This window comes from Lethenteron reissneri, chromosome 52, assembly GCF_015708825.2.
Source record: "Lethenteron reissneri isolate LAM-NWPU_2019-01 chromosome 52, ASM1570882v1, whole genome shotgun sequence".
NCBI classification, from domain to species: domain Eukaryota; kingdom Metazoa; phylum Chordata; class Hyperoartia; order Petromyzontiformes; family Petromyzontidae; genus Lethenteron; species Lethenteron reissneri.
Genome location: NC_083830.1, coordinates 1,103,046 through 1,118,283, shown reverse-complemented (window position 1 = coordinate 1,118,283; position 15,238 = coordinate 1,103,046). Strand labels below are relative to the sequence as shown.

Genomic DNA, 15,238 nt, shown 5'->3' with positions numbered 1-15,238 from the left:
GAACATCGCCACTGGGGAGACAAAGGCGGCCTGGCGTCGTGGATCCAAGACCCGGGCGAAGCCGGGTAGTACAGCTAGTTTGTATATATATGGGGGGGGGGGGGGGGACACACATCTCCCCCCCCCAATATTCAAATATGCTCAAAATGTTCCCCCCCCCCCCAATATATTGCTATGTAAATAAAAACAACAATTTGCTAAACCTTGGCCACAATATCTGGACTAGTCTTCATATAAATCAATGCATAGATTTCTGTTTATATGATTGTGGTTATGGTTGTACTTTATTAATCCCTAGTCTCTGCCATTACATGCAATGAAACAAGAAATGGTAAAAAAAGTAAAAACAGAGCAATGTAATACAATACACTATTATACATTATTGTAAAAAAAAAAGTCCATCCCATGTGTTAGTGATTTTTTAAATATTTTAGGCAGGAAATGAGTTTTAAAATTTAGATATTTTTCTGGGTTGGGACCCCCAGACACCCTCGAAGATTTGGTTCCCCCCCAATGTTGACTCCATGGCTATGGCCTTGCCACAAATAGAGATGGCAGGGCCGAATTAACACTCCCTGGGTTCCTCTTCGTCATTGGAAACAGCCGCAGCTGTGCATCACAGATACTCTGCCCTTCCTTAAAACTGTCACGGAAATGGGAACAAACGGGTTAATAAGGTTTTATTATAGAATATTAATAATTAGTTTCCTTCTGCATTTAAGCCATTTCCATACGGTATATATATGACAAAATCAAATAAATACTCATATAGAAAATAATGTTTTTATTAAATACTGCTTTTAGAGCAGTTTTCAATGCACACAATACTGCAAAGTGAGATTGCATATGTGGAATTATCATATGAAGCATGAATCATTACCAGTTCCTATAGGGTTAGATTGTGTAAGTATAATGAATGCTATTTCCATCCATGCCCTCTGCCACCCGAGAGTCGATCGAATCGAGTTGCCACGTCGGGGCAAATGTGGCAGTGGATTGGTTTATCAGCAAAACAGAGGAATATTTGAAAGCAAACAGAATATTGACAATTGCATACAAAGTGTTGCTGGATATTACATCCAGCAGCATCAGGTGTTTACAAAAGCTGAGGTCCCGCGTGCATGATCTCTTTGAAGCATACAATTCATATTGTTCACGGCACATTCGCCTCGATCATCACATTGTCAGTAACAATTATATTAAAAAAAAAAGCATACAAACTTAACTGCTGTTACAAACGCACTCTGATAGGCTGGCTATAAATGGAAGCCATTCTGAAAGGGAGCCATCTCATCTCAAGAAACCTTTGACGGCCACCCCGACACCTCTGTATCTTTTCAGCAGGATTGGTTTCAATGCAGGAAAACTCTGGACCGGTTTTGACATTCAGTTTCTCATCGGCAGAGCCAGGTTTGGTTCAGAGTTTGTCTTCCACCAATGCTGCAACAATAAAAAAAAACGGAATCGGAATCTTATTTATCCTGGAGAAATCCGATGAGCTATGAAGCTCTTTTTCACAAATATCCAAACTCCCAGGCCATGTGGCCAATGGAATGTGCGAAAAAATGTTTTAATGACCTGTGAAGGAAGAATAGACTGCGTATTTATCTTGACTTTCTTCTCCACAACGAGGCGAAATACTTTTCATGTCACCCTCAGTTCATATTTATAAGGCAGCTTATTTTCTCAATTCCTGGCAATTGTTTTTCAAACTGAACAATGCCATAGCAAGTGTAACCATGGGGACAAAAGTTCCACATTTAAGCATTTGAATAACCTAACAGAGTTATTTACGATTAACTTGTGGTCCCAATTCTAAATACAGGTGTGTTAAAGTGGTCATGAAAGATTCCGTGATATTGCTCAGACAAGCAGGCATCCTGGTATAGTAGCAATCGAAAATAATAATAAAATGTATTTACATAAAATGCGTATGATTCGTAGCTGTCCGTGAATAATGAACGTCTTGCTCCACAATGTAGTCATTGGCAGCAAAGAAGGTGACTAGAGGACAGAGTACTAAGCCAGTAGGACAGCTGAAGAGCATTTGAATCTGGGGTTCAGCCACCTGCGATGACACTGAAGTTTAAAGAGCACCGCGTTGACGGTCTCGCTTGGTCGCCAGTGACTTCATGCACAAAACGCATCGTGCTAAACTTTTTTCCCCACTCAATGTTGTTGAATTTTAGCCCTGATAATTAAAATATGTGCTTGACTACGAAGCGACACCAATCTCAAAGCAGAGCGTGGGAAAGTGTGCCCCATATTGTGTATATGTAGTGACATCGGGGATGTCACTGTATGGTGCTGGCCCCGTGGCGTGCGATGCACAGTCATCGCGTACACCCCGTAGGCAGGTGTGGTACCAGCGCTAGCGGGGCTTGGTGAGCGCTGGAATAGCGCGGCCACCACGCATGGCGTGTAGTGCGGGCTCCCACAAGGGGGAGCGGGAGAGTGTCAGCCCAGGGCCATGGCACTCTGATTGACCCCGTGGACACGTGATCTGGAGTGTCCATAGAGAGGTCCCCAGGTGGGGGGCTAGGGGGTGATCACGTGTCCAGGGAGAGCGCCCGAGAGAGATCGAGGGGGAGCTAGAACGCTCGAGAAGGCGGGCGGGGCCAAGGGCGGAGCGACCCCAACCCAGGGGGGATATAAGGTGGGTCCCTGAGAGGGACCGGGGTTCTTCGTTCGACAGCTGGAAGCTCTACGTCTACAAGCTGGAAGCTCCACGTCTACAAGCTGGAAGCTCCACGTCTACGAGCTGGAAGCCCTACGTCTACAAGCTGGAAGCTCCACGTCTACAAGCTGCAAGCTCCACGTCTACAAGCTGCAAGCTCCACGTCTACAAGCTGGAAGCTCCACGTCTACAAGCTGGAAGCTCCATGTCTACAAGCTGGAAGCTCCACGTCTACAAGCTGGAAGCTCCACGTCTACAAGCTGGAAGCTCCACGTCTACAAGCTGGAAGCTCCACGTCTACAAGCTGCAAGCTCCACGTCTACAAGCTGGAAGCTCCACATCTACAAGCTGGAAGCTCCACGTCTACAAGCTGCAAGCTCCACGTCTACAAGCTGGAAGCTTCACACCTACAGGCTGGAAGCCCTATGTCTACAAGCTGCAAGCTCCATGTCTACAAGCTGGAAGCTCCACATCCACAAGCTGGAAGCTTTACGTCTACAAGCTGAAAGATCCACGTCTACAAGCTGGAAGCTCCACGTCCTGCGAGGCATCAACACGTGGTCGGGGAACCGAGTGAGGGCCCGACCCTTCGTAGCTGTAACTCCTACGTATAGTGTAGTTAGCTGGGTGGTCACCACCCTGGGCTGTATCTGGTGAAGGGGCAGTTACCCCTTTGTGTTACAATAAATGGGTTGCCTCTAAAAAACGTCCGTGACTTAGTTGGACTCACTACATATAAACTGGCCACTTTTAGGGTTTGTCATACGTTGCGTGAAAATATATTGCTGAAAGTGCATTCGTGATGACATAGGGTCTAAGAGTTGCGCATTTATAAATGTACTTACTGGGAACTGGGTATAATAACCTGTAAATAGACCCAAAAAATACTTGAAATAAAAGCAAGATACCTTCTCTCTCTGCAAGTGATTATTTCACGATGGAAAGATGTTGATGTCGCTGGGAGCCGGGTTTGGTGAGTGCTGGAACAATCAACTAAGACACAGCAGCAGTGACACTCGCAGCTTGTGGTCTGGGTCACTGGCTGGGTGAAAGAAACCACAGCATCACGACCTTCCTCACCTTTGTTTCGTGCATTCCACAGTCGCAGAGCCAATCAAATATTCAGTGCAACCCTAACCCTTATACTCGTGACTCCCGCAACAGTCGGGACGTGAGCCACCTGTTGTTGAATGAGAGATGTTGGCTCGGCACATCGCCCCCCTGGGTTGGTCACAGAGGAGCAGGTGCAATGAAGGCGCCGACGGTGAACAGGAGCGCCGTTGACGGCGATTCGCGACGGTCATGATACGAGGTCACCCGGGGTCAAGCGGAAGCAACAGTTGCACACGCGGGCACCGGCTCCTTCGCACCGGCGCCCGCCGCCTCCACAACGGCGCCCCTTTGATGCGCCTCCCCCACGCTCCGATACAGCTCATTGTCCACCATGGTCAGCCCGTCGTCCGCGGCAGCGGGGGTCGTCGCGGCTCCCGGCGCGCCGCCGGCGTGCTCCTGCACCTCGTCCACCAGCTCGTAGATCCCGCCGCCGCCGCCCCCCGGCTCCGGCTCGCCCGCCCCCTCGGCCGCGCGCCCCGTCGCGGGGAGGATCGTTATTCCGTTGGCACCGCAGGGTGGAGGATTTTCCTTCTCGATGTCGTGGGCGCTGCCCGTCTCTGCCATAAGGTTTCCCGCTTCTCTGATGTCCACCATCTGCACCTCGAATACGCCGCTGCCCCTGCGCCTGCGAGCTGCGAGGCACCTGCACGCGCTGGGGAAGAGGCGCGCGCCCATCGTGTCTCCTCAGTCTGGCCCATTCGTGGTTCGGGTGCCCGCCGAGTTCTCTGCGCACTTTACCAATTTAAGTGCAATTCATGCTCTCAACTGTATTTCAAAATCAGGTCATGGAGTACCATAATCCTAATCCAAGTGTGAACATTTCTCATTAAAAAATAATCCCAACTCCCTCTATGGTGGTGTTCTGCCGATTCTATCCTGGCCAGTCGTGGACGTCGTCCCGTTTGCTCACTCGTGCCAGGCGAGCCGGCGCAGCACAAGACTCTCACGCTCGAGAGGTACCCGCACAGCCCTGTGCTCAATCCACTTCTGGCTGAGAACCGACTCACGCCTTGTGGCGTCGTGGGAACTATTTTTCCATACTTCGCTACGCTGGTCAGTGTGGGTTGTGGACGGCAGGGAACACAGATGTGGAAGCAAAGACGGTTTGGTCAGGTGTTGTATGTACTGTGTGTTGAGCTTCTTTCGCACCGTACGTAGCCAACCGTGCTAATCATAGGTGTGGTCAGACGCAGGATACGGACATCAGCTCTAATGTGTGGCTTTGTAATGGAAGCGTGTGTAGAAAAACTCACTTAAGGGCTCACCTCAGCACGCAGACGAACACCAGCAGGGTGACCAGAGTGACCGATAACCCGAACACCAGCAGGGGAATCAGGTTCGCCTTTGCAAACAAACGCTCGAAATCACCTGCGTACAAACAACAGCCGGGGGTCAGAGTCACGGTTCAGCGACGTCATAGCACGGCATATTGTGCACTTCTACTTGGTCTCGCCTTCACACAGCTCACTCACGTCTTGGCAGAGACTAAGAGTGGCCACGCATCCAGTGTGAAGGAGGAGAGCCACTTTGTCATCACGCTGGAGGCCGATATCTTTATCCTTGAGCTTTGTTACTCACAAACTCCTGAGTCTCAACTCTGTTTCAGGAGGCTCCTGCCACGTTATCGCAGTCGGGGGGCGAATTCCCACCGAGTAACTTTCAGGTGATTTCTTTTCAGCGTTGGGATATGTTCGCCAATACCAGTTGCATTGTATGGTTTTTGTTAGCGATGGGAGTAAATCAGATAACACGGAGGAATCCCATGCAGAATAGGGGGAGAGAATACAAACTCAACACAGAGGGTTTATGTCCACAGTCTGGACTTGTGATAGTGTTGATGTGAACTATACGCACTGCAGTGTGAAGGAACGTCACCTTTGATTGTTGGCGATGTGTTGCTGAGCTGGCTGGTTGTGCTGCGTACTGTAATTTTTTCCTCTATAACACAAAAACACCAATATTTGCGTGCGACAATGGTACAGTAGCAGATTGATTGCTCTAAAGAAATAGAAAACAAATTTCGATTGAAAGCTTTCGTGACTGCAGCGATTCATCTTCTTGGTTCTTTCGGTAAAGTCACGTAGAATGGAAATAATAAAATAATAAAATAAACCAATAAAATAATTCTCACGACGTTTCGGCCACAACGCAAGTAACCTGGTCTTCATCTAAGGACGGCTACTTGCGTTGTGGCCTAAACGTCGTGAGAATTATTTTATTATGTTTTATTTTATTATTTTATTATTTCCATTCTACGTGACTTTACCGAAAGAACCAAGAAGATAGAAAAAAACAGTTTTGCACGTGAGTTTTCCAATAATAAAAAAAAAAATTGGTAGAAAATAAGCTTTCAATGCGCACACTTTTATTTGTACTCAAAATTAGAAATAAATTATTTTGATATTCTTTGGGTCTTTCGGTAAAGTTACGTAGATAGAAAAAATAACAATAAAATAATAAAAATAGAGTGAATAAAACATAATAAGAATATTACGATGTTTCCATCGCAACACACGCAATCGTCATCAGGAGAAAAAAAAAATGTTGACCCCGGAAACAATCTAATTTGGTTTGCTCTATAAAAGAGGGTGGCCTGCATAAATACAAATGTCGAAAGGAAGCCACCAAATTTTGTAGCACATCAACATTTGTTTCTGCAAATAAAAGTGTGTGCTTGTTGTTTTACATTGTTGTTGTTGCTCTCGCTATCAGGACGAGGGCTGTTAAACAGCCACTGGGGCGCCATGACCAGCGGTGACATTCGCGTCTCTTTCACTGCTCACAGGCTGCCCAGCAACATCCGCTGTCGTTGAACCAAACGTTTACCGTCGTAGGTGGGCATGACCATTCGTGATTTTAAAAAGTGGGGGGGGGGAGGGGTAAAATGTACGATTACACTGTGTAACAAATTGTATTTCTTTTTGTTCCTGGGTAGTAATTGTTATTTCCTAATTGCTTATGCCTCAAAAGTAGAGAAAATGCCTATTATTCCCCACAAACTTTGCTTTTGTGACCAGGACAGTGATATTTTGAAATGTACCTATTTTCCAGAACATTCCAGATAGATTCAGTGCCGAGTAAACTTGGAGTAAATTCGAGAACATTCTAGAACTTTCCAGTAATATAAATAGTAGTATAAGTACAGGGGCCTTAAGCCCACCAGTTCAGTTTAGTTCCAGCTGCCTAAGTGGATACATATCTGCATTTTTCTGAGATGGCATCAGGAGGCTGCAAGCATCTGGCAAACGCATTTTGCGATGTCTGCGACCAATTTATCAAGACAAGAGCGAAAACGTACTCTGTGGAAGCATCTGCTAAGATGTGTGATGCCGACAAGGCATATTTCGGCATGCCTGTCGGGGATCAAGACAAACCCTGGGCACCTCATTTCACCTGCGAGCAATGCAAAAAAAAACTCTGGAAGGTACGATGTACAATTTTTGCTTGGAATTTTAGGTTATAAAATTTGTAAAAAAAAAATTATGTTTAACAATTTTCAATGTAATTGAAAAAATATATAAAGTATGAAAAATGTTGCGAGAATCTCTTACACATTAGGTCATGGGTGAAATACATGTATTTTTGTAGGATGGTACAGAGGGGAAAAGAGAGCCATCAAGTTCGCTATCCCAAGAATTTGGCAGGAACCCACTGACCACTCAAGCAACTGCTACTTCTGCATGGTGGACCCTTCCAAACGTCGGACTGGCAAGAATGCACCTGCTATCACGTATCCGGACCTTCCTTCATCCATCACCCTGGTGCCACACTGCCATGAGCTCCCCGTACCCACTCTTCCGGAGAGATAGCAGCTGTCTTTAGAAGAGAACAGCAAGTCAGAGAGCGAGGAATACGTTGTAGATCCAAATGACAATTTCAGAGGTGGAGCTGAGGAGAGAAGCCCATACTGCCCCAACCAAAAATACCTCAACGACTTGAACAGAGATCTTGGTCTCACAAAGTCCAATGCCGAGCTTTTGACGTCTAGGCTCAAGCAGTGGAACTTGTTTGATGACAGTGTGCAAGTCGCAGATCAGAGGAAGCGTCACCAACCATTTTGCAGCCTCTTCACTCGTCAAGATGGGCTCTGCTGCTGCCACAATGTGACCAGTCTGTTCGAGCCAATCGGAATCGCCTGTAACCAGAATGAGTGGCGCCTCTTCATTGACAGCTCATCCAGGAGCCTGAAAGCCATGCTGCTCCATAATGGTAATAAGTACCCGTCTCTTCCCCTGGCTCACTCGGTGTACCTCAAAGAGGATTACAACAGCATCAAGACCTTGCTGGACGCCTTGAAGTATGATGAATATGGCTGGGAGGTCATCGCAGACTTCAAAATGGTGGCATTCTTGATGGGTCTCCAAGTCGGTTTTACCAAGTTTCCCAGCTATCTTTGCCTTTCGGACAGCAGGGACACCAAGGCGCTCTACCACAGGCGGGACTGGCCACAGCGGACCGGTTTTTCTGTGGGGAGGAACAACGTCAAGTGGGAGCCACTGGTGGACCCCCGGAAGGTGCTGATGCCACCACTGCACATGAAATTGGGCCTTATGAAACAATTTGTCAGAGCTGTAGATAAGGAGTCGGCAGCCTTCAAGTACCTTAAATACTTCTTCCCTAAGCTGTCTGAGGCAAAGGTTAAAGCCGGTGTCTTCGTCGGACCACAGATAAAGAAGATCCTGGAGTGCAATGAATTCCCCAAGAAGCTCACTATTAAGGAGAAAGCAGCTTGGAACAGCTTTGTCGCAGTGGTTCGTGGCTTCCTGGGCAATCACAAGGTCTAAAACTATGTGGAGCTAGTTGAGACTCTAGTGAAGAACTATGGCACAATGGGCTGTAGGATATCCCTCAAAGTCCATATCCTTGATGCTCATCTTGATAAATTCAAGGAGAACATGGGAGCGTACTCGAAGGAGCAAGGCGAGCGCTTCCACCAGGATATACTGGACTTTGAATGCCGCTACCAAGGACAGTATAACGAGAACATGATGGGAGACTACATTTGGGGGCTGATTTGTGAATGTGATTTACAATATAATTGTAAATCTCGAAAAACTATTGACTTCTAACTCTTGTGTAGTAATTTTTGTATTACTTTAGTATAAAAACATGTTAATTTTGATTAATGTTGTTTTTTTCTGTCTTTATGTGAACGAAAATACATAAATTCGCCCGTTTTATCATTGAAAATAGGTACATTTCCAAATATCACTGTCCTGGTCACAAAAGCAAAGTTTGTGGGGAATAATAGGCATTTTCTATACTTTTTAGGCATAAGCAATTACGAAATAACACTTACTACCCAGGAACATAAATTGTGTTACATAGTGTTATTAATGATTAAAATATAGTTAAAACACGAAAAGGACCACGATGGGCAGGACCTGGACCGGTAATTAAATCTTGAATTGTCACGCAAGGCGAGTCTGTGTAGAAATTTTCAGCTCGTTCGGCTTCGTAGATCTGAAGATATTTAGTGTCAAAGATTCCAAAGATTATAAACAGAAGAGCAATTAGTGGCTAGAGAATAAATCAGGTCCAATTGGTTCTACATGCAGAAGAGGGCTTATCAGTCTTCATCGGTGTGAATGATGAACCTCGCAGATGATGGGTCTTATCAACCAATGAGCTGGGAGCATTAAATAGCCAGGGGAAGTTACATACAGGGTGCTTCAAACAAACGTTAACACTTCTGAGAATTTGCAACAACACCACAAGAAATGTGCCTCCGGACTCTGGAGACCACCTGGAGAAGATTCCAGTCACGTGTTGACAACGATGGCAAACAAGTGGAGACTCTTTGACTTTTTGAAGCTATTAACATACATTTGTTATCATGTTACAGTGTTATCCGGTTTATTTCCCATTGAAAACGATAGTCCCATATCAATGGCAACATTTTTTTGAGGCACCTTGCATATAAAAAGAGGCCCAAGTCTGCTTAATGAGGACTCCCTGGGGGAGAGAGGTTGCAGCAACTGGAGCACGGCATATTCTTTGGTTCTTTCGGTAAAGTCACGTAGATAGATAAAATGATAATAAAAGTAAATAAAATAAAATACGTTTCGATCACAACACAAGCGATCGTCTTCAGGAGGAAAAAGGGGGAAGGTCACTGAAGGAAACTGTTTTTAAAGATTTCAAAAATGGGCGTGGCACAAGCTTCTGGTGTCAGAGCGAAGGTGCCCTGGGGTCAGAGAGTACCAAGGTGAAGCACGGAAGGTGACAACATACAACAAGTTATGACTTAAAGAGTTTGTACCCATCCTCTCTGTTGAAATTGTGTCTGTGTCTGTATATATGGATGGCTTCATGAACGAATATTTGTTGATAGCTAGTGAGCTTGCAACGTACCATCGTCTTAGAGAAATCAATTTCGTGTGAGCCAGTCGCATTAAAACAATGATCAGCCACAGCCGAGGTATTGGTCCTACCGTGTTTCAAATCTGCCTTATGCTCACGAACACGGTCCGAGATATGTCGCTTAGTTTCCCCAATGTAACTACTGCCGCAGATACAGCTTAGTTTGTTGGCGCTGGGATATTGCATGTCAGGGATCTCGTCCTTCACAGATGGGATCAGATCACGAATTTTATGTACTGTGTTAAATCGAACCTGGATCTTGTGTTTGTTCATGATTTTGGATATCTTTTTGGTGATCCCTGCTATGTATGGCAAGGTGATGGTTTTGATTGGATCCTAAGATGGCTCCTTCATCACGGTTGGGGTGATGGCTTTGCAGAACTACGGACCAGGAGGACATCAGGTGGCTAGCCAGGGACAACGGCCAGCAGAGAGGCGTTGGCGTTATAGGAAGAACGAGGCAGGGAGATTAAGTAAACTTCTACCCCCACTATAAACATGTAGGGTGTCTATGGGTAGAGGGAGAGCCTACTAGGAGGGTTCACTCTGTTTCCAGGCAGCTTGGTGGGGCAGCCAACTGAGGAGCAGTGGCGAACACGCACGGGAGTGGAATAGCGCGGCTCGGAGTGCCGGCCTTGGGTGTCCTACTACTACGGTGTCCTGGGAGGAACTATGCTAACAGTTTTGTGCAGTATAGAGTTGCGGTAATACTGACAGTCTTGTGTGCGCACACATCGCGTCGCAGTGTTGAGCTGCACTTCCGTGTTGAGAGTCTGTCTTCTGAACGTGGGTGTTTTGCTGAGAGATGCTCACAGAAGCAGTATCTTTAGACACATGGCGATGGTCGCACAGAACGGTGTGACACTGACTATGCTTGTGCAAGGTGGGACTTTAGCTGGTGCACAGAAGTACGCTACAACGAGTTGTCCAGGGGCTTTCAAAGTCTCACACAGTCGATTCGGCCCTATATGTAGGTAATGCTAACACCAGGCTACCGATGTCCAAGAATGAGAGACTCGGGCGGTGTTTGTATGGATAAACATAGAACCGTGTGAGTTGGCACCAGGGTGGTGCGACTCCTTCCCTGATGCCGTGTCTTCGAGTTGGGACTCTGCCCTTCTATTTCTCTAATATCACGGGTTGAGCTCTATTTATAGTGACCTCAGATCGCTAACTCGCATCCCACCCGTGGTACTGACTCAAGACGTCCTGATTTTTTTATATTTGATACATGAACCGAGGGTAAGGGTCCAGAGGACCTCTAATGGGCTTTACCTGCAGTCTTGGTTATGACAGTGATGTTGACTCCACGCACTGCTGTCTGTTGGAACGTTACTGTGATGCCGCCGCCGCGAAGCCGTTCGGCAGGCACCAAATCCCCGACCTCGCCACCACCAAGCAACGGAGCCGACCCCGCGTCCCCCTCACCTCACATGAACACACCCGCACTCATTTCCCCCCCCCCCCCCCCCATAGAGCTCCGAGGGGAGGTCGCCTGGCCGACCGGTTTTTATCTGAGAGACCCTTATCGGGATTAATTCTCACGGTTTCCGGCGATCAGGGAATTGGATGACCTCCCCCGTGCTACGTGGCACCGCGGCGCTGCGGCCGGCCTTAATATGGTGTGGTCGCGGCGTGGGGCATTCGGCCACCGCGGTTGAGGCGCATTTCCCCCCACACACACCCCCACGAGTCGACGGGGCAAGCAGGGGAGGCACGGGACAGCATGAATAGCGGGATCACAGGGGCTGTTGCGCATAGTCATGGAGGGTTGGGATAATTGCGCTTGAGCGCGCAGGCCCCATTGTTAGGGAGGGTAAGGGATTAATTAGGATTTACGCCTTGCACGCGGCACACTGATTAGCATATCAACAGCGCCCAGAACCGCCGTGCGCGTGCCAGAGGATCGCGAGCCCATTGTTTAGCGCAGCATCCCCTTTGAGGTAGGGAGGATAAATAGAGGGGCGCAGAGGGGAAATAGCTCTCTTCTCTCCAGGCCAGCGGATCAGCAGCAGCTCCAGCCAGCGACCCGGACGTCCGTGCGACGCATCGAGGTACGTTGTTAGCGCAGAGAGCAGCGAACCTCCGCGGGCACCAAACAGTAAGTGGGGAGGTGAAGTAGGGTAGCGTAAGCCGATAAATAGGGAATAGGTACAGGTTTGGGTGGAATAGGCCAGCCTCGTCGACTCACTGATTCAACATCAATTCGCAGGTAACATATAATAAATCATTAATAGCGAAGCGTGGTCTCGCGTGATCTTGTCGTGCAGTGTGAGCGTGTGGGTGCGCGTGTGTACGCAGTGATCCTGTAGTGCTGCGGCTCGCCTCGGGGGAGCGCTGCGCAGAGCGGTGCGAGAGTGGGTGTCGTGTGTGCTCACTCCGTGTGTGATACAGGTGCGCGATCGTAACTTGAGTAGTCCGTGTGGAGTTGGAGTGCACGAAGCGGCGTGTGTGTGCGTACGTTCGTTACGTGTCGGATACGGATGCGCATTGGTAACGTGCCGCACAGGGCTATACTGCGAGCACGGCGTTTGATTGATGATGATGTGCGCACGTATGCTCGCAGCGTGGGAGCGCGGCGCGAGGCTGTAACAGTAGGGGCGTCGCGTTCGAATGCCGGCGAAACCGTAGCGGGTAATAGGGAGGTGGGGTAACGTAAACGAAATAGGGGATGCAGGCGGGAGGGACCCCGGGGGCCAACGGCCCCCACATTACACCTTTTAATGACAATGCGTTGCTATTCTGTATGGTTGTGTTGGTTCTTCCTGCAGTTGATGTCTCTGTAAAAAAATACAAATTTATGTCATTGTGCAGAATGTAGGTAACAAAAAATAAACAATCCCACATGTCTGTCCAGAAACATACAAATTCGACATTTTCTACGTTTCTGTCAACCACATGGCCTTCTGGAAGAACAACGTGAACAGCATTCGTTCAATGCAAGCAAACTCTGGAGCAGTTTCTGCTTACAGTGCTTCATCAGCAGAGTCAGGCTCGCTTGACCCAACGCTGGTGAAACATCGCGACCTATCCAGTCACATGGGGTTACACCGGCAGTCTGCAAATGTGCAGTGCGAAGTCTTGTCTCCACCTTTTGTAACGATGTTTGTGTTCCTAGAAATGGGGTCACATGCTGGTGGAATGAACGAACGCACACAGAGGAAGGTGAAGATGGTTGATAAAAAAAATGTTATTCTGATAATGGATAACGTGGTGATGGCAATAATGACGACGTTGACAATGATAAAGATGATAATTAAAATATATTGACACAGTGAAGGTATGGTGATGATGAAGGTAAAGATGGCAACGGTGAAGATGATATTGATAAAGGGATATTTTAAATCCACGATCCTCATTTATTCTGATCACTTTACAGATGCTTCTATGTTTGGCCAATTCCCTTTTAAAGCATCGTCAGCCATGTTATATCCCATCTGTTGGATGAAGACTTCCTCAAGTCAACGCAATTCCACACCGTCTCGAGATGCAACAATCCACCAAGCTCCCCCACAAGCCAATTTCTTTGCTCCATCACCACGGTGGATGTACCGCTCGGGCATGAGCCACCCCCGTGCGGCCATCAAACCCCCTGTAACCATGGCGTGTACTGCCCAAGCCCATCTGCTCTCTTGACGGTCAATACGACGTTTCTTGCATGTTCCCCAATTCACGTTCTCTCTCTCTCTGACATCCCAAGTCTGCACATTTCCTACGCCTCATGCACTGATTTGAAGAGTTATCATATGCAGGAGCTTGGGATATGTACGGTGCAAAAGAAGTTTAACATGCAACAGGCCGATGCGCACATCTCCTTCGTTAATGGGAAATGCAAAGACAAGCCTGATTAGTGCGATTGCGGCCCTGCAACCCAAACTATGGACCATGTAAACCCATATACACGTCGAGATACATAGAGATGCATTAAAGACACAGGCCACAGTATTGCAATTATGGGCATACAACCCACATGTTGGACCATGTAACAATCCATTGTGGTCCGCACTCCCTTAACAGAGGAAGAGGAATGGGAAAACGACTCTAACTCGACTGAAGTCCGTTTAACACGCAGTAGGCTTTCTGCGACCAATATCATCCATAACAGAGGTTTTTGGGTTAGATCGCGTAAATATATAAATGTGTTGTTAAAACCCGCCACCACGCGACACAGCCAACTAGTAAGGGTTGTCACGTAAACAGAACGTGCCAATTGGTCACTAGTACAGCACTAACCGGTGTGTATATTTACGCGATCGAACCCAAAAACCTCCATTATCTACCGAAGTCGTCTCGTCGTGACCAGCAGCAGACCGCGATTTGGCATCCGGCTCATGAAGATTGCTGTGATCGTGCTGCTTCATTCTCGTAATAAAGTATTTTTTTAAAAACCGGCAAGGATTCTGTTTCTTCACATTCCATAAATGAAACAAGCAAGTGTGTGCTAACGCTTACCACTCTTGTTGTTACCATGGTCTTGCCCATTCACAGCGGCCAGCCACAGACAGCACAGAACACACAACTTGAAGATCATTTTGGCTCTCGCAGGTCTTTGACTCGAGCTGAGGACAGAGTTGAGAGAGCAGATGATCGAGGGCACTGCTACCATGTGGCTGCAGCGAAGAATATGGTGTGGTCAAGCCGAGGCGTGTTCTCTTCAAAAGTTGCAGAGGGCGTTTGTTTCCACATTAAAAGAGGAACTGCTGACTGTAGTTTCAGCATATCGGCTAAAAATTGGTTTCCTAAACCCTGGGTGTATGCGGATAGTTTCCCCATGGGACCACCACTGTGGGTTCTCTTCAAGGTGACGCTTGTTTTTCATTGCCCTCAGTGCGATGAAGGACCGAGTCGCGTGCGATCCAGGAGTTTGAAGTGAACTTGTTTCTGCGACCAGCGGGAAGGATGCTGGCTCAGTTCGCTACCGGCAGCCCTTGGGGTGGGGGCTCTACCCGGCACTGAGTCGGCTCGGGGAAGAGGGCGCAGTGGAATTAGTTTTCCTTGCCGAGCCGTGCCGAGCCGCGCTCTCGCCTGGTCCCAGTGTGGCGACATCAGAGAGTGTGCAAGCGGCACCAGTGCCGGGCACTGACG

At 47.7% G+C, this 15,238-nt stretch overlaps 1 protein-coding gene across 1 annotated transcript; it reads right to left on the bottom strand.

The window, feature by feature from the left end:
* Window positions 1-485: 485 nt before the first annotated feature.
* LOC133355758 (uncharacterized) lies at window positions 486-15,238 on the bottom strand. Its single transcript, XM_061573086.1, has 4 exons — window positions 14,606-15,238; window positions 5,666-5,728; window positions 5,056-5,158; window positions 486-4,442 (listed from the first exon to the last, which is right to left on the bottom strand). Exons 1-4 carry the CDS (start codon window positions 14,757-14,759, stop codon window positions 4,001-4,003), a joined length of 762 nt encoding a protein of 253 aa, XP_061429070.1. The 5' UTR covers window positions 14,760-15,238; the 3' UTR covers window positions 486-4,000.